The 20309-nt window shown below is 32.6% G+C and overlaps 1 protein-coding gene across 2 annotated transcripts in view; it reads right to left on the bottom strand.

The window, feature by feature from the left end:
• Nucleotides 1-20309, bottom strand: part of LOC126883075 (helicase domino) — a 170250-nt gene that overhangs the window by 73346 nt on the left and 76595 nt on the right. For both annotated transcript variants that reach the window (XM_050648300.1, XM_050648299.1), the window contains exons 5-11: nucleotides 18747-18933; nucleotides 10092-10228; nucleotides 9845-10031; nucleotides 3343-3673; nucleotides 2843-3037; nucleotides 2117-2256; nucleotides 127-273 (exon numbers count right to left, since the gene is read on the bottom strand). In XM_050648300.1, coding sequence (XP_050504257.1) covers nucleotides 127-273; nucleotides 2117-2256; nucleotides 2843-3037; nucleotides 3343-3673; nucleotides 9845-10031; nucleotides 10092-10228; nucleotides 18747-18933 — 1324 coding nt within the window. The remainder of the gene's footprint in view (nucleotides 1-126; nucleotides 274-2116; nucleotides 2257-2842; nucleotides 3038-3342; nucleotides 3674-9844; nucleotides 10032-10091; nucleotides 10229-18746; nucleotides 18934-20309) is intronic.

Genomic DNA, 20309 nt, shown 5'->3' with positions numbered 1-20309 from the left:
ATCGGGAAGTTTATCTGGAAGATTGCATACTAATCTGTCAGATAAGCTTCCCGATAACTAGTTATCCGCAGGTGAAAAGACCGGGCCCAAGTCTCATAAAAATTTAGAATAAACCATATTACTTACTGTTAAACCTAAATGTTTTTCGCCGCTATTCCATCGCACGTCCAGGCTATTTTGTTTAGAATAAAGTTTACCTATATAATCATTACCAACAGACATTCGCATCCCTTTGTTATCTTCACTTTTAGCTACAGATATCGTATTGGAGTTCTAAAAAATAAAAGAGAATGGAAATTAGTTTGAAACAATCAAACTGCTTAAACGATTTGAAAGTTAGAGATGGGTGAATCGGATCTAATCCGGAGCAGTGAATCGGATTCGAAAATAAATGATACCGAGGAAGATCTTATTTATTAAATATTAAACCTTTATTAAGGGGGGGGGATGGTTGGAAATATTTAATTTGTTTATTATTTCAAATAAAAGTGCATACTTTCAAGAATACTCTCTGAAAATTTCAGATTGATCGGAGTAAAATTTCCAGAGATACAGCGTGTTGAATATCCCTACCTTTGACTCGCTTTGCCGCGGCTTCGCGCCAGCACGCTTAAGCGTAGTGAGAAACGTTAAACAACTGTTCGCCATCTCTTTTGTAGATTACTCCGCAATTCATACCAATGTGCGTTGCGATGCAATGCAGATGTCAAAACTTTAAACGCATTTTTCTCATAAATGCTTTTTCACATGCGGTGGACATTCTAACTGAAAAATTATCGATCTACCTGAAATTTTGCATAGATTTTCTTTAAGACATTTCATGAAGTAACAACGTCGAGATATTTTTCGTTTTGTGCTTATTTTTTGTTCAACAATATAATAACTCTGTTGATTTTCACAAAATTTTTACCAAAAATTTCGTATTTTTGACTTGTGATACCAAAAATTCAGAAATCATTAAAAATAAAAAACTCGACGTTGTTACCTCGTGAAACTCATAAGCTAACTAAATATTTTTAAAATCCAGTGAAGAGTTCTGATATCCACCGCAAAATTCATTTTTTTTTGAGCTGCCTGTGAAAATTCGTCAGCAATGCTTATTTTGGATTGAATTTTTTTTAAATATTCTTTGAATTGTACTTAATATGTTTAATTCACAAAAATGTGCTTGATACGTTGATTTTAAACCATACCCCGCTCCCCTTAAATAAATCGATGGCTCTTTTAGCGACATTAAGTCGCCACCCTGAATTTTTTAATTATAAAATATGATCTGCTCACACTTTTGAGACAACATTCATACAAAGTAAAAATTAAGTAACTAATGATAATTACTTTCCTCAATAGGGATGTAGGAAGTTACCATAAATAACAAACCTATTAACCTATCCCCGTAAAAACTGTGGTAAAATATCTTGACTCCACTTGGATGAGAAACTAACATGGAAGACACACATAAAGCAAAAAAAGCCAACTTAATCTGAAAATTAAAAATATGTACTGGCTACTCAACAGAAAGTCCCAACTATCACTTGAAAACAAACTGACCATCTACAAATATACTAAAGCCAATTTTGACATATGGGATTGAGCTCTGGGGATGTACCAAGCCATCAAATACCAAAATATTACAGTCATTTCAGTCCAAGACACTTCGTATGATATCTGGAGCACCTTGGTATGTACCAAATCTAACCTTACATAGCGATTTAAAAATCCGAATAATAAAAGATGAAATATCGTCTAGACTGAATAAATACAAAGAACGAACATCAGATCATAACAATCTGTTCATAAGAAACCTACTCTAACAGCCTTTAGAAGGTAGAAGATTGAATTGACTCTGGCCAGAAGACCTACTTGAGTAACTGTACGGAGAGCCATTGCTGAATGGTACCGGGCACATGGATACTACAAAATATAAACTATTTACTTATTACTCTAAATGTTAGTGTGGACTAGATTGTAAATTTGCAATTAAATAAAAAAAATTATCTACAAACAATTCTTGGAAAAGGATGAAATAGTAATAGTTTTGTCAAGAATTTTGCAAGCACCTTGGAAAAAAGGAAAGCCAACATGAAATTCCAATTGAAATATTAAATATATTACTTACGACTGTCGTAACTGTTGTGAAAGTTGATGCTGTCGTAACAGACGTTAACTGAAATTTGACATAAGCTTTCGTTACAGCATGGCCCGCATTACCAATCGTAGAAACGGGCTGCTTCGATAGGAAGGTCAATTTTTGTCCACCTGAAAATAAAGAAAACCAATTATTTTAATTGTCTATGTTAATACTATATGACAAATCTGAGTTGAACCATGAAGAGGTATCAAGAAACGTGTATTTCCACTCTTCTGTGTGGTGCCAGTTAATTGATGTTTTTCGCTAAAGCTTAAACTTTTAAGCCAAATTTTTCATATTTCTAGAAGCGAAAACACTGTAGTTCCCACTAATATTTCTACAGTGACGTTAAGAAACGAACAGTCGATAGATCAGATCACTGATAGACTGTGTCCTTTAACATTTGCAAATAATGTATGACGTATGTTTCGATAAAAATGTTTGTGATTTTTTTACAGTACGAATACAAGGAAGGTATTCGACTGCCTAAAGAAACACAGCTTGTTCTTCTTTCTATTATTAGAATTGATTAACTTAACTTACGTTAACAAATTTGCAATATATAGAAAGGATAAAAAATATACTAAAAAGCATTGTTCTTCTTAAGATACTTTGCATTTCTGCGTAGGCCTCCACTGCACATTTAGCAGCATTGCGAATCATTTCATAACTGTATAAAAGCATTAACTGTTCTAAAATATTTAATATAATTACCTGGTGTTGTAGTTGTCACTGGGCTCGTCGTAATGTTGGGATTCGACGTTAGTAACAAGTGTTTGCCAGTAGACGTTTGAACTAGCTGTGCAAAACTAGCAGATATTTTGTCTTGTGGTTTTAATACAGATGTCACACTAACAGGTGCTCCGATTTGACCTGTAGCCCCTTGTGATATGTTCACTACTGGAATTGCTGAAAAGATAATTAGGAATCAAATATTACACTATAAGAGATTCATTAGTTAACACTTGGTATGAGTGAACCAACATAGGAATAAACATTACGCGCTAACAAATTTCAAATTATGGCAGGGAGCGTTCAGTTGATCTACAACTGCTTAGCTGTAGATGTGGATAGTTATACTATATAAACAATTCGCGATGTTGACAAGTTACATGTAAAATCTCAATTCTCCGGTTTGCATGTAGCTCACATCTATTTCTATAACGGTTGGAGTGTATCATTGGAGAAAATATGCAATTAAAATTATTACTCACATTTAAGTATGCTCTGTGGAACAAATTGCACTCCAGAAACCTTCATCTTCATGTTAGGCTGGCTCATTCCTTTAACTTGCAATGGAGGCGGCTGACTTAAAGCTTGCATGTCTTTCTTCTCATTCTTTTCGTCAGTGGCTGAAGGTTTGTCTGTTAGAACTCGCATGGCTAACTTACATGGCGGACAAGGTGGTGGATTTTTGCTAGAATTCGTTTCCATTTCGAAAATTTTCTTGGAATTTCTTGATTGTCTCATCCGGTAACACTGGTACGAACCAAAGTGGATTTCTTGCATGATTAGTAGAAGATTTAAAGCTTGAAGGTTCACGTGCTGAAAATGTTTATCTGATTTATATATTTTTATCAGATATTAAGACATTTTTTTAATGAAGTGTATAAAATTGAATATCGAGTATATAATTATATAGTTAGAATAGAAACATTTTATGTGAAAACCATAAGAAACACAACAGATAGATCTAGCCGCTAACATAGATAAAACTCAACACATAATACAAAGAAGGAATAATAAACCTTGCAGAATTTAACAATAGACAAAGCAAATATTGCAGTAGTAAAACAGCTCACATACCTGGGCGTACAGATAACTGAGGACAGCAGCGAGAAGAAGGAAATACAGAAAAGGATAATGCTTGCTAACCAAGCACACTTCTCTCAGTCGCAGGTATTTGAATCCTAAGACATCCACAGGGATGTAAAATTCGAGGTATATAAAACTATCACACGACCAATAGCAACATTTGGAAACATGGACCATGACAGAAAAAACAATATAAAACAACTATCAGAATATGAATGATGAAAGGGGAGAGATCAAAAATAAAAGTCGAGGATATCACAACAAAATTGCCAAATTAAAATGGAGCTTCGCAGGACACACTGATAGATAAAAGACCAAAGTTGGACCGCCACAATACAACACTGAAGACCTTACAAAGGTAGATGACCAAGAGGATGAGAGGTCTATGTCCAAAAAATGGACGCTATAAAGCTAAGAAGAAAACAAAGAAGATGTAATACACGATCATATTTAATATATTTTAATAAAATTAATGTTGCAAGGTTCTAGATAGTTTTCAGTAAGGTAAATTGAAAACATGCTGGCCACTGCGTTTTTATAGCATAGATGCAAAAGTCAGACAGCTATAGAACTGTTAACTGATCGTCCATGCATTTAAAAAATATTACTAAAAAAAGAATTTGTTTATTTCCATTTATAAACTATTTAATGTTTTCATGGCAAAAAAAACAATTATTATAATTGCTTAACATTGGAAATTGTCTAGAAATGGTCAATAAATATTTCACTTAGTATTAGTCTAAGAGAAGAACAAGTTTACATAACAATACAAGAGCAATGAAAAAACTTCTCAAAGCTAACATAAAAAGTGGTATTTTTAATATACCAGTCTAAATTCTAGCATATGCTGACGATGTCGACATTATAACAAGAAACAGGGCGAGAACCACTTAAATCCTATCCAAGCTAGTAGCAGCAGCAGAACAAATGAGATTATATATAAATCAAAATAAAGCCAAATTCATGTTGACTAACACAAAGACAAGGGGTGAAAATGTTGATACAGATCTAATTGTCGTATACAGTCCCTGCTCAATGTATTAGACTCACCTTAGAAAAAGCAGTTTTTTAATTTCAAGCACCTTAAAAGTATCTTCACAGTGATACGGAACTGCTAATTGGGTTAAATAATAATTACTTAATAATTGTGATACATAATTTAAGTTAAAAATGGTAAAAATTTTTTTGAATTGTGAAAACTTGACAGATGGTAATAGAATGTGCTAAAAATGCACAAGGACTCAACTTTTTTCAACTTTAGTTTTTTAGTTAAATTAGTGATTGGCGTTCAGTTTTCGTAAAATTTCAGTGGTGAGTGCTAATATTGTTCTATATTAATGTTTGTTTTAATTTGTTTAATTTATTTTAAGATATTAATACAAATATGTTAATTTTTAAAAGACGAATATCTCGGATTTAAATTTTTCCATATGAGTGATTGTAAAAATCTGTCTGTTAAGCAAATTAGTATAAGAGCTGTGAGACATTTTTGAGTAGGTATTTTAGGCAACCTGAAAATTTTTCAGGTGACTTTTCCATGATAGCTTAATACAAAAATGCCGGTCTGGCTGGAGCGTAGCGGTTATTTTCCCCAAAAATCCCCCCCAAAGTTAAAAAAGGGTAAAAATTGTTATTACAAAAAATATCATTGACGTGACTTTAAAGTAAATTTAAATATTCAAATATAAAGAAAATAAACAAGCCAGGCGATTTGAGGGCGATTTTAACTCTGCAAGATACTTGCATGGGCGTCTCAGGATTATTTTCAGGGGATGCATCTGAACTTCAGAAGATTTCATCTGAATCTGTACATACTATTAACGAGTATAAAATATACAACTATACATGCATAGCTATGTACATTCCTTCCGGACAGGGACGTGCAATTGTTATTTTGACAGGGTATTTTTTAATATTAAAAATAAATATTCTAAAAAAGACAGGTTTTTTTTGGTGAAATTTTCCAACTGCCATGTGATCAAACAATTTACGCGTGCATATAAATGAAAAGCGCTATAGGTAAGCACCAGTATGAGAAAGAGCGTATACCGATAGCTCTTTGCGTCCTCTGTTGTAACTGAGCGAGTCCGTTCGCTCAAGAAAAATCACGTGACGACCTGGCGATACCCATGTTGTTGTAAGTAATTTTTTTTATTAAAGGAAAATAATACGGACTATATAATAGATTTTGCAAATATGATAGAAAAAGACAAATTTATTATTATAAATATATAGGTAGAAAAGTATAAAACTATAAACTAACTTAATTCTGTGTCCGAATCTTGTACTTCTTCAAACTCCTCATCTGAGCTTAAATATTCGTTCTCTTTTTCTTCGTCAGACTCCACTCGAGACTCAGATTCCTCTTCTACCTGATCTGTAAATAGTTGTAATATGTATTTAGAGTTAATTAAAAATTAATTAGTGATTAATTAATTGAGTTGCTACGTATTCTTACTTATATAACCAATACTTATCACATCAGGTTTTTTATTTCTTAATATAAGACCAAAGTAGCTCATTTTTTTCCTTCATAGTGTTGAGTATTTCTTTTTCCTTTTTCATCTTTCTTAATGTTTCCGTGTTTGCTATGTGTTGTGTCCATGATATTTTTTACATTATTCGATAACACCACATCTCACCAATGGCAAGTCTTTCTTCAGATGCGCCCGTGATTGTGCAGGCTTCGACTGATGAGTCTGACGAAGAAGAAGAGAATGAATATTTAAGCTCAGATGAGGAGTTTGAAGAAGAAATACAAGATTCGGACACCGAATTTATTTAGCTTATAGTTTTATACTTTTCTACCTATATATTTATAATAATAAATTTGTCTTTTTCTATCATATTTGCAAAATCTATTGTATAGTACGTATTATTTTCCTTTAATTAACAAAAAGTTACTTAAAAAACTATAGTATATAATAGTTACTCTAACGTTTCGAGGCACAACATGGGTATCGCCAGGTCACGTGATTATTCTCGAGCGAACGGACTCGCTCCGCTAGAACAGAGGACGCAAACAGCTATCAGTACACGCCCTTTCTCACACTTCTGCTTACCTATAGCGCTTTTCATTGATATGCACGCGTAATTTGTTTGATGACATGGCAGTTGGAAAATTTCACCAAAAAAACCTGTCTTTAGAATATTTATTTTTAATATTAAAAAATACCCTGTCACAATAACAATTTCACTTGCCTGTCCGTAAGGAATATACATAGCTATGTATGTATAGTTGTATATTTTATACTCGTTAATAGTATGTACAGATTCAAATGAAATCTTCTGAAGTTCAGATGCATCCCCTGAAAATAATCCTGGGACGCCCATGCAAGTATCTTGCAGAGTTAAAATCTCCCTCAAATCGCCTGGCTTGTTTATTTTCTTTATATTTGAATATTTAAATTTATTTTAAAGTCACGTCAATGATATTTTTTGTAATAACAATTTTTGCCCTTTTTTTAACTTTGGGGGGATTTTTGGGGAAAATAACCGCTACCCTCCAGCCAGACCGGCATTTTTGTATTAGGCTATCATGGAAGAGTCACCTGAAAAATTTTCAGGTTGCCTAAAATACCTACTCAAAAATGTCTCACAGCTCTTGGACCAAATCTCTTCTGTTACATTAGAAAATACCACATGTATCAAAGATAAATAGCAAAAAAATATGGCATATCTTTATCGTCAGTTCGAAGGTTGAGCTAAAAAATTAAAGAGACACATCCTGTTACATCGCGCATCAGTTTGGAGGGGTCGGTATGGCCGAAATATTTCAGTCACCCCCAGAGGGCAACGAATTTTAAAGAATTTGGCTGTAAAACACAGAAGAGTCCCCCATAGCGATATAACCAATAAATTGGAAGAATCAGAGTGTTCAGTATCAGAGTCCACTGTACGCCGAAATTTGTACAGTATGGGATTCAAATGTCATAAGCCAGTTAAAGAACCAAAACCATCACCACATATGTCAAAGAAACGCTTTGTTTCGGTCAATTTGCACAAAAATTATATGACAATAGAGTATTTATGCAAATTGGCCCAAACTAAGCGTTTTTTTGAGCATTTGTGGTGCTAGTTGGTTATTTTCTTTGTTCCTCAACTGGTCTATGATATTTGAATCCCATACTGTACAAATTTCGGCTTACAGTGGACTCCGATACTGAACACTCTGATTCTTCCAATTTATTCCGTATATCGCAATGGGTGACTCTTCTGTGTTTTACAGCCAAATTCTTTAAAATTCTTTGCCTCTGGGGGTGACTGAAATCTTTCTACCGTACCGACCCCTCCAAACCGATGTAACAGGATGTTTCTCTTTTAAGTTTTTGACTCAACCTTCGAACTGATGATAAAGACATGCCATATTTTTTGCTATTTCTCTTTCATACATGTAATATTTTCTAAAAGAGCAGTAACAGAAGAGAGCAGAAAAGATTTGCTCAACAAAAAGATCTTTACAATCACCCATATGAAAAAATTCCAAACGAAGACTCGTCTTTTAGAAATTAACATATTTTTATTAATATGTTAAAATAAATTAAACAAATTAAAAACTAACATTAATAAAGACTAATATTAACACTTACTACTGCAAATTTTACGAAAATTTGAATATCAACCACTAATTTAATTAAAAAAGTAAAGTTAAAAAAGTCGAGTCATTGCACCCTTTTAGCCCATTCTATTGCCATCTGCCAAGTTTTCACAATTCAATCAAAAAGTCTCACCATCTTTAACTTAATTATGTAGCACGATTATCAGGTAATTGTTATTTAACCCATTCAGCAGTACCGTATGACTTTAAACATACTTTTAAGGGGTTTCAAAGAAAAAAAAAACTGATATTTCTAGGGTGAGTCTAATAAATTGAGCAGGGACTGTATTCGCGGTGTGCAAGTACTTGGAAAGGGAAACGAGAAACGACCGTGCGCGAGTCGCGGAGAAATATTGCAACTATCTTAAATAATTCATATTGTCAATTGAAATTGTCAAATTGACGTATATTTCATACCTTCTGTCATTGACTTAGAAAAATTATATATTGCTCCACAATATTGATATGATATGCAATTATTATATAAAGGTAAATTTAATTAATTGTATTTTGCTTGCAATACTGCATTTTAATAACGGATTTTATTTACTACATACAATTGTTTACGTTTGCTAAACATAACCTGCATCTTATTTTTTTCTTATTATTTTTTTGGACTATGGTCTTGACAATTATCCAGCAACCAGGACTAATATAATTGGCCAATATAATTAAAAGTGCGAATAAAAGTACAGAGCGTAGAAATAGAGGTCGCTTTGCCGAACTTGCACGGTCCCAATAATATCACAAGAGAGAAAATTTTGCCGGCAATATTTTCGACTGGTATGAAAGTTTGTTGCCTGGCAATTTTCGCGAATTAAATTTTGACTTAAATTACGAGACGTCAGTCGAGTGATTTTGTCAAAATTTCACAAGCGAAAATTACCAAAAGGCAACGAACTTGAATGAAACCAGGAGAAAATTTTGCCGGTAAATAATTTTCTCTCGAATGATATTCGACAAGACTATTTCACGAGACAATTAATGCACCATATCAACGAAATATAATCTTTATTTATTTGTTATTACCAGGCACTTTCGTGACGGATCTGTCATGTCAATTTTGTCGCTGAGAAATCACGTCGCTAAGGAGTTTAGTCAGTAGGAAACGAAGCGTTGCTATGCCGTTTTATCAGTTAAAAACAGTCTAGTGAAATAGTCAATGAAATAAATTTACAAAAGGTACTACATAAGATATTTGGAACAGTCTGTGAAAAATGCATATGGAGGAGTAGTTATAACTTTGAACAGCAGAATATCTATAAGCACAAGTTTCACTATAATGTGTATTTAAATGTACCTACCTTATCAGGATCGTAATCTAAAGCTGAATATACAATGGATGGAATATGAAGCCGGATGTTGTCACACTGAAAAGGCGATGTCGTTGGTCTAATTTCAAATAGATTCGGATGATTACACACTTTCCTCAGCTGCATCAGCACATTTATAACACTCAACAGATTTCCAGTAGTTAAAGTTTCCCTCGTTCTGAAAGTTTAAACGAAGAAAATTAAATTAAATAACACACATTTTTGTTTTAAGACTTACTTTGCTCGGGACATGTAGTCATCATACAAATACCTCTGTCGTTTGGATAGCCTACACATGACCACGTGTTCGTACTTTTTTGGCATTTGTTTTTCCACTTCGCTTTTCAACCGCCTTAGAAGAAATGGTCTTAATACCTGGAAAAAAGTTTTTTGTTAAGTACAAAGTCTACACTGTATATCACTATTGTGTTTTAGTTGATTAATCAGACAAATGCCTCGATAATATCATTATTAGATTCGAGTTGAATGGATCTCTTACCATCAAAAATGGTAAATTATCATCAGAAAAAAGATACTGCAAATAAATAATATTAGATTGACTAGTGAGGCGACCTTCTTCTTCTTCTGGTTCCTATCCGTTTCGGATGTTGGACATCATATTGGCAATCATAACCTTTCTGAACCATGTTCTCAAATGATATTCTCCCGCAGCCATGATATTCTCCTTCTACGTCATCTTGCAATATGGACTGCATCAGGGAGTAACGGTTCTGATTTCTCATAACGTGTCCTAGATATTGCAATTGTATGCTTCTGATGGTAAACATGATCTCCGGTTCCTTCTTCATTCTTACTAGAACTTCCTTGTTTGCGATCCTTGCTGTCCATGATATTCTCAGCATTCTTCTATAAAGCCACTGAATTTGACGCGATATTAACTTCGATAAGATATGCTGGCTGAAGTGATACAACATGTGAAAGATATGAATTTATTGGCTCTAAGAACACAGAATTAAACAGTAAAATATAGGATAAGTCCCTTTTTTTTCAAAAATTTTGAAAATCTATTGGATCACATTATGAGGCCAAATTTGAATGTAGTGATTTTGGGAGATTTTAATATCAATTTTAAAGGAAAAACGCCAAACATTAGTGAATTGACTTCTATAACATCATCTTTTGGTATAAAACAAACAATTTATGACTATACTGAGTTACTGCTACATCTGCCACTTGTATAGACAATATTATGACAAATTTTGAAGAAAATCAGTTTCAGACAAATGTCCTTGAACCTTGTTTTTCAGACCATCACGGACAGTATATTAATTTAAGCAAATCATCAAATAAATTAAAATCAAGTGTTTGCACTAGAGCCTTTACACAGGAAGGTATTTTAAAAATGAGAAACTTTTTATCAGAGTTGGACTGGAACATTTTTGATAGTGATTTTGATGTAGATTGCTTAGCAACGTTTTTAATAGATAATTATAATTATGCAGTATCTCATTATTTTCCACTAAAAACATTGGTTATTAAAAATAAAAAATGTCCTGTAAATTGGTTTAATGACAACTTAAAAAATATGAGAAATTGTCTGCACTCTTATAAAATACGTGCTGATTCTACTAAAAATCCAATACATTACAACGAATATAAAAAATACAAAAATCATTATAATTCCGAGTTGAAAAACGCGAAAAAGATGGCTTATGAGAAATTAATATTAACATCAAAGAATAGATCCAAGACGTGTTGGAAGATAATTAACTATGAGCGTAACAAAACAAATAGTTCACATAATATAACAACCAATTTATCTTGTGACACTTTCAATAACTTTTTTGTTGAAATTGCTGAGAACATTATAAAAACCCTTCCTAATACATCAGACGACATAATCTTGAACTATCAAAACTTCCCAGCTCCATCGAGTTCATTCTTTCTATCTCCAACTACTCAACAAGAAGTATCGGAGGTTATAAATTCACTAAAAAATTCAAATTGTTTGGATACAAATGAGCTAAACGCTTTTTTTATAAAAAATACTTGTGAAATAATTACTGATCCTTTAACACATCTCATTAATAACATTTTTTCAATCGGGATATTTCCAACTGGATTTAAATACTCCAAAATTGTTCCTGTATTTAAGAAGGGCGATCGTGATCTTGTAGACAATTATAGACCAATTTCTATCGTTTCCATATTCAGTAAAATAATAGAAAAACTTCTGAAGCAACGCATAATATCGTACTTTGAAACCAATAACTTTCTTACCAGTTCACAATATGGGTTTAGAAAGGATCGTTCCACAACTCGTGCACTTTTAGATGTGATGAGTGGCATAGTGGATGGCCTGGAGAAGCATAACCAAACTGCTGTAACGTTGTGTGATCTTTCAAAGGCCTTCGACTGTGTTTCTCATGAAATTTTACTAAAAAAACTGCACTTTTACGGCATCAGAGGTACTCCTCTAGAACTAATTAAATCTTATCTAAGTGATAGATACCAAGCAGTCAGATACGGAAATTGTCTCTCTGAATTTAAGCATGTTAACCATGGAGTTCCACAAGGTTCTGTTTTGGGCCCTCTATTATTTATTATATATGTTAATGACTTGCCCAATTTTATGGCTCCATGTAAAACAGTACTATTTGCAGATGACACTACTTTTATTTTTTCTGACAGAAATCGTTCTCTTTTAGAAACCAATTCTAGGAACATAAATTCAAATGCTCAATCATGGTTCTCAGCAAATAAACTTAGACTAAATGACACCAAAACTCAAAATTTATTCATTTCAACTAATCCATTCGATGCTCATGTGGAAAAAAATACTGTAAAATTGCTTGGCATGACAATTGACAACTCACTGACTTGGTATAACCATATTGACCATCTCAAAGGCAAACTTTCCAGTACTTTATTTTTACTTAGACAACTAAAACTTGTTACAAGTGTTGATACCTTAAGAACAATTTATTTTTCTCTCTTCCATTCGTTTTTAAGCTATGGCGTTATTTTGTGGGGAAACTCTTGCAATGCACTAACAATATTTAAATTGCAAAAAAAGCAATTAGAATAATTGCAAAAGTTGGTTACTTGGAATCTTGCAAACCAATATTTATTAAATATAAAATAATGCCCTTGCCAACACTATGGCTATACAATGTTCTTGTGGAAACACACAAAACTGCAGATACTTTAGTTAAACAGTCTGACTTGCATAATTACAGCACAAGAGGTGCAAATAATATCAGAACAGTCAAATATCGTTTGAGTAAATCACAAAAAAACTCGATTGATTTTAACATATATAATGTCCTACCTATAGATTTTAAAAACCTTACAATCAATAAATTTAAAGTCATTCTGAAAAAATATCTACTGAGATTTGCTTTTTACTCTGTTAGTGAATATTTCGATCATTTTAAAGCAGTATCATGGACATGAATATTACTCACTATGTTTTCCGATGTCATATTTTGTAAATGTGCGTGAATGTAATTATATTTCTATATGTTATATTGTATATATTTACACATTATCTCATGTATTTTATATATATCAAATTGACTTGCTACAATTCAAAAAAAATTTTTTTTGTAAACGTAGTCAATAAATTTTTGAATTTTGAATTTTTTGAATTTATACACTTTAAACTGTCTAAGCTTGATAAACGGCGACACAGAGAAGCACTTAAAATGTTTATAAGATATTTTCTCACCCTATGACTTGGCCGTGGTGTGATGACAACTGCTTTTTCGTATGAGAATATGTAGATATATCATTATAAAAATACCACGTTGCCACATCATCAGAAAAGGCATTAAAATTAAAATAAACCAGAAGAGGGCATAAACAGCCACATCTCAAATGCTTTAAGTTTTTTAATAGTGGTGTCTGTAAGCGTCCATGCCTCTGCTCCGTACACTAATACAGAGAAAACATAACATCTCAAATGTATCAAATTTTTATCTAGCGAGTCGACCAATGCCTTTTACATCATGGATCTTCATATCTCAGACTAAAACGCTACAGTCGACCACAAATATAGTGTGATTCAGTTTCACTTCGCTGTGACCACAATAGGAGAAACCATCATACAGAATGTTACTCATGAAACATACCTAGCTGTCCACAGAACCTCCTGAAACATTCCACAATAATCTTCTTAATATTCCAGAATGTTCAGAAGTCCTTCATATACTCAGAAACATACTATAAACGTTTCAGGCTGTCCTGAATCTGAATTATTCCATATTCTCATTAAACATTAGAGGGCAGTCTCAACAATTTTAAGCTGTAGCAGAACTTTCCAGATACCAAAATGTTCCAGACTGTCATACAGTCATTCAGAGTACCACGAAACATTCTTGGAGAGGCTAAAATCGTTTCACACTACCTTGAAGCCTTCCAGACTGCTCTAAAATTTTTCAGCAACTTTTAAATTATTTTGCTCTAAAATGAGACCATGAGAGCCAGAGTGGCCTAACTGCTTTTAACATTACTTTACATAATCAACGAAAATGATCAGAAGCTAACAATGTCTGATTGTTTTAGTAGTTTTATGTTGACCAAGAATTATTATTATTCAACATACAATCACTAAAACAATCAGTCATTGATAGCTTCTGATCATTTTCTTTGATTATGTGAAGTAATATTAAAATCAGTTAGGCCACTCTGGCTCTCATGGCCTCAAATCTTCTAGATGCCCTTACATAATTTCAGAACAGTTCTTGAAATAATGTTTCAGAACCCATGAAACATACTTAAACTTAACCCATTAAGGGGCTATCCTAGTGTAAAAGTTGAAACGGCTCAAAGGAACTCAATCAATTTGCCTCATCCAGAAACCAAAAATCGTAACTGTCATTGTTACATATTTTTGTCTCACCCTGTAGACATAAGAACATCGCTTCATATGCTAAGTAAATTCATTGAATTTATCTGTGTTAAAAAAAAGTACATGAGAATTTGTAGTTTACGAGTCTTGTTAAAGAAAGACCTATTTTACGGTCATAGGTATCTATATTCCATTTCCTGTGTTTACGTTTGTGATGTATAAAAAAGAGTTACATTGTATATTATAATGGTCTTTGGCGCCGCGGTTTTTGGAGTTTAGATATACAATACCTGCTCATATCATTATCAGAAAGCACAGGTGTAGGAGTGTGCACTCAGCAATATCTTTCCTGAGAACTGCAGAAGGAGGAAGTGAGTTTTGCTGACTTTGCAAACTAATTTTGGATGGTTCCCTACTATGTAGGTTGGGCTTAAAACATGTTTTGTTTTTTTTTTCTATTGGTCGATAAAAAGTGTAGGAAGCTTAGTTATTTTTTTATTAGTCAATGATGAAAGAGGGAAGGATTAAACTTTTTTCTTATTGGTTGATTGGATGAGTAGGGTAGAATGAGAAATGGAGTGGGTTTTTGGAAGGAAGGTTTTGGTTTGGGAGATCCATTCAGGTTAGGTGAGAGCCGTCAAGAGTTGAAGTTCCTAGAGCCTCGGAGGGTCGCTGAAAGCGGTTCCCATTGAGTTTAAAGTTGTTCAATTTGAATGAGAAGTCTTTGTGTTAGTAGTCGAGTTAAGTGTTCTTCAACAGTCTGAATACTAGACCATCATGGTCTAATCAAGTCGTGGACCACAGCGTTTTCGCCGCTTTTAGGCAGACGCGATATTTCATACCAGTCGGTATACCTAATTTCTTCGCACCCAGTCAGAAGTTATTTAGTTTTTTTGTTAGCAGTTTCTAACATTGCCGTAAAAGCCTGAAACCTTTTTGCCTTTTTTTTTGATCCAGTTTAATATACTGAAGAAATAATAAGTTTCTTCAATATTTTGTTCAAGTAGTGCTAATTTGTTTTTGAGAAATACAATCAATGCTGAATTTTTCTATGCACTATGGGAGTTTTTTTTATGAACTATGGTGTTTTTTTATGAACTATGGAATTTTTTTTATGAACTATGGGTAACCTGATGTACTTTTATTGTATCAATTCATTTGTAAAGTGACTTTAGTGAGTGAATTTGTGCCTTGCACTTAAGAACAACCAAGAAGATTCGGGACTGATAAACAAGGTATTTTTTTGTAAAGAGATCACAAATTTAATTTCTTTTTGTCTTAATAAATAATGTTTTATTTGCTAAATACAATCTTATTATTTCTCTTTTCCTTCTCTCTTGTTTCGTAAGTCCAAAAAAAATTTAGCTGAGTAAAGTACAAGGTAAGTCACGCTATATTTTTATTTTCGCGCTAAATTTGTTTTCATATGAAAATATTTTATATATTTTACATTGACTATGTTTGTTTGTTCTTTAATTTTGATCTAGCTATCTTTCTTTTAATATTTCTATTTTTTTGTATATTTTTGGTTCCCATAAGGTAACCAGTGGCGCCCAATATTTATTTCCGTTTTATCTGACATTCTCATTTTGATTTTTCTATTTTTTTTTATTTCTAAGCTAATAAGAGTATATTAATAAAATCCCTTAAAGAACCACCCCATGTCTCTTCCGATTCTGAGCAACCGAGGACTTGTTCTCCAAATTGTGTTAGCGCGTCACATCTTTATATGACATATCAACATCTTGTCAAAATTTTATTTTTCATCAATGTTTCACTGGCATTTGACGTAGTAATGTTACAATATGGCGCCCACCTTCGAGGCGTTGGTATTTACCATTAAGGTTACAAAGTACGAAATTCATATACTTTTTTGGGAATTTCTAAAATAAAAAGTACTGTACCAATTGTTTTGAAAATTTGCATGAGCATTTATTATAAAAAGAGGTACAAGTAAAACAATTTTCATAAAAAATATTAAAAATTAAACGATTTATGTGCGATCTACTGATGTGAAAATAAAAACATAGCTCCACTGCTGCAGTGATTGGGACTAATAGAGATCTTGAAACTTAAAATTTCAAAGTTATAATTGAAATATAAGAAATTTTCTATACCATCAACTAGGGGTTTTTTGATCGGATAAAAAATGTCAATTTGGCGGTCTTTGAAACTAAAATTTCAACACAACGTCATTTTTCCAAATTTTAATATTTTTCAAAAATCCTAGCTGATGGTGTAGGACGTAGGACATAACTTATATTTCAATAATCACTTTGAAATTTTATGTTTCAGGATCTCTATTAGTCCTAATCACTGCAGCAATGGAGCCATGTTTTTATTTTCACGGTGCCAGTAGATGGCGCATAAATCGTTTAATTTTCAATATTTTTTTTATGAAAATCGTTTTACATATGTATTATTGTGTATCAATTTATCAATCAAAGATAGAATAAAAATTTATTTTTTTTAATTTAACGCGGGCACATAAATTTGATACACCCTGTATATTGATTTGTAACTAGTTATTAGAAGGTAGCTTTTACGCAGGGGTTTCTCCTTAATGAGTTTTTCCCTGAAGAATTAAAGACATTTGTAAATAAGTGAAGTGAAAGACAATTTATTTCGGATTATAATTTTAAAAAGATTGTTTGTTACGGGAAAGGTAAAATCCACAGGTAATTTTAATTATTAGTTTTTAGAAAAATAAAGGTAGAGAGATTTGGAATTTTAAGTTTGTTTGTTTAAACACAAGAATGTTTGTATAATTTCCGAAAAGTGATTAGTTTAAGTAGAAGTATTGTTTGAAAGAATGCCTGGGTTTTTCGAATGGAAAAGAGAAATGTATCTGATTGGCTTGGCAATTTGGAAGGGGGAAAGAGAGGTTTTGAACGTTCAGACAGTTTGGAAAAGAAAGATTATTGTGTGATCGGTATCCGAGAAAGGCAGTCGAAAAGTTTTCGCGGATAGTTCAGAAGCAAGTACTAGTGGTTTTGTTTGTTAGTGGAGAGTAGCTGAAAAGTGGAACGAGAGACAAATCAAATCGAGAAGAAATACCTCTTTGATTCTGTAAAGTCCAAGAGAGTAAGTTACAAGATTTATCGTTATTAAAATTATTTGGGACACCAAGTAAAAAAGATACTTGGGTCTCAGGAGATTATTATTGAGAGAAAGAGAGTTTTGGAGTTTATTGAAGGAGTACTGGTCAAAAGCGGCCTGGCTTGTGTTTTGGAGAAATAGTTGCTGGTATGCTGCTGAGAACGGAGAGGGCTTTGATTGGTAGCCTTAACATAATCAACAAGGAAGAGCTGTTTGGGTCAAGAGGAGACATCATTGTGTGTGAATCAAAAAGGTAAGTCAACAACTTATGTGATAGATGTTATTTATAATCAGAAGTTAAGATATTTGCGTAAAAGCATATGAATTAAGGTTCCAACATTTCAATAATTTTTAATAGGAAGTGTAAGTAGTTTTGCAAATACCTAAATTTGTTTGTTTAGCTTATTTTATAAATGGTATCAGGAACAAAGCGATAAATATTTGTTTAAATTAGATTAATTATATGGTAAAAGTTTCATTTGGACAATTATGCCCACAGGATTTAATTGATAGATTTTCAGAGCATTGCTTTTGATAATAAAGGTATTTGTATGTGCTTATTTATGATTTTTCTATTTATTTCCTTTTCCTATTTTATCCCGATAAGGATCAACTAAGAGATACTGAAGCCACGAGAAAGGATAAGTATAACCTAAGATAATTTTAGTTAATTTTTATGACAAAAAGGCACCCTGAGATTTTTTATTAATTGTTTATGTATGATTTGCGTCAATTCAATAATTAATTCAATAAATACTCAATTAAAATAAAAGTAATAGAAAGCAGATCATAATATTTACTTCTTTTCACTTCTTTTTATAATAAATGCGCGTTGAAATTTTCAAAACAATTGGTATAGTACTTTTTATTTTGGAAATTCCCAAAAAAGTATATGAATTTCGTACTTTAACACTAGGATAGCCCCTTAAACATACTTATACTGAAGTACTTGAATAAAAGCTATTATTAATTGAAACTTACCTTGTGCAGTCTCTTGATAATACTTTCGTTGTATTCAGAATTTCCTTCAATCATTCCTGTCACCGGATTCGAAAACCATTCTTTGAACTCTCTATGCGACTGAAATACGTTCGGCATTAAAAAATGCATAAGGGACCACAATTCCATGAGGTTGTTCTGCAAAGGTGTACCAGTCAACAGCAGACGTCTATAACAAGTACAAAGTTTAAGTAACGGGTAGGTACCTACAATAATTATTAAATCCTTTTTTTATTCATATATTTATAAGACAATAACCGAATATCTACTTAAACGATCAGAAAATAGAATATATAACTAACTAAAATACTCTATTAAAAACCGAAAGAAAGAAGTTTGATGCCGAAACAGATACAAACGTATAATCCCCAGAATGAACAAGATATAAATAAGCAAATAGATGAAGCTCCCTCCACTAAAAGAAACAAAATAAAACATGTTAAAGAAATATTAAATAATTTAAACGCTAAAAACGTGAAATTAAGCCCCCATCCTCCCGTCTTAATTCCCAATGATTCCTAGGGGAAAGGCGCAAAATGTCGCCTGTCAAAATTTTCAATGTGTTTTAAATGTATTCATTTTTTTTTTCGAATCATGAGAAAACTAACAAGTATTTTTGAAAAACTTAAACGCAGAATGAAAGATTACGTTATTACCGAGGGCCGAACGTCCCTTAGAATAAATAAAGTTTCTTTTGAATGAAATATTTCCAATTAAAAATCACACTAAATTTTCTCTTCTATTTTCACCCCTCTACCTTATTAAAATAAACATAGAAGTTTTCGGGGACTATCGGCCCACAGTAATAATGTAATCTTTCATTCTGCGTTTAAATTTTTCAAAAATATTTATTAGTTTTCTCAGGATTCGATACATTGAACATTTTGACAGACGGCATTTTGCGCCTATACCTGTAAAAGCGCTGGTTTCCTCGAAAGCGGTGCCGACAACCTCCGATCGTAACACTGCGATGAATGACCTCATAAAAAACTGTACCATGCAAAATAATAGCGTTGGTTTCTAAGGATGCGTTGGAAGTCACTGCTTGCTGAGCTTGCACATTCCATTGCCCCAGTGAAGAACCTTGAATTTTTCACCGTAATCTGACGTAAAATTCATCGCAGTGCTACGATCGCTGTTTGTCGGTGCCGCTTTCGAGGAAACCCAGGCTTAAGTTTCTAAAAGTAAAAAATAAATTGCGTCATCATTGATGTTAAACACTAGTAGACAAAGCTGTTGAACCATTTAAAAATAAGTTTTACCACTTTCTGACTGAAAAAAACTACAACTGCTTTACTGCTAGCAATACCTTTTTGTAATTCTAAACAACTATCATCAAACATTAAATTATGAGATATTAAAAAATCGTTTCACAATGTTTTGAACAGTCTCAACAAAAAATAAACAGCAAAAATAATTACCAGCATTCTTGTTAATTTGACTGGACTATAAAACACCTATAAATTTAGATTTATGACAGGGTCGTAAATGTATAAGTTGGCAGTGGTCTTTCAGCATTTTGTGGTTATCCAAATTCAAATATTA

This window comes from Diabrotica virgifera, chromosome 4 (assembly GCF_917563875.1).
Source record: "Diabrotica virgifera virgifera chromosome 4, PGI_DIABVI_V3a".
NCBI classification, from domain to species: Eukaryota; Metazoa; Arthropoda; class Insecta; order Coleoptera; family Chrysomelidae; genus Diabrotica; species Diabrotica virgifera.
Note: the sequence above shows the minus strand (reverse complement) of the source record. Positions and strands in the feature narration are given on the sequence as shown.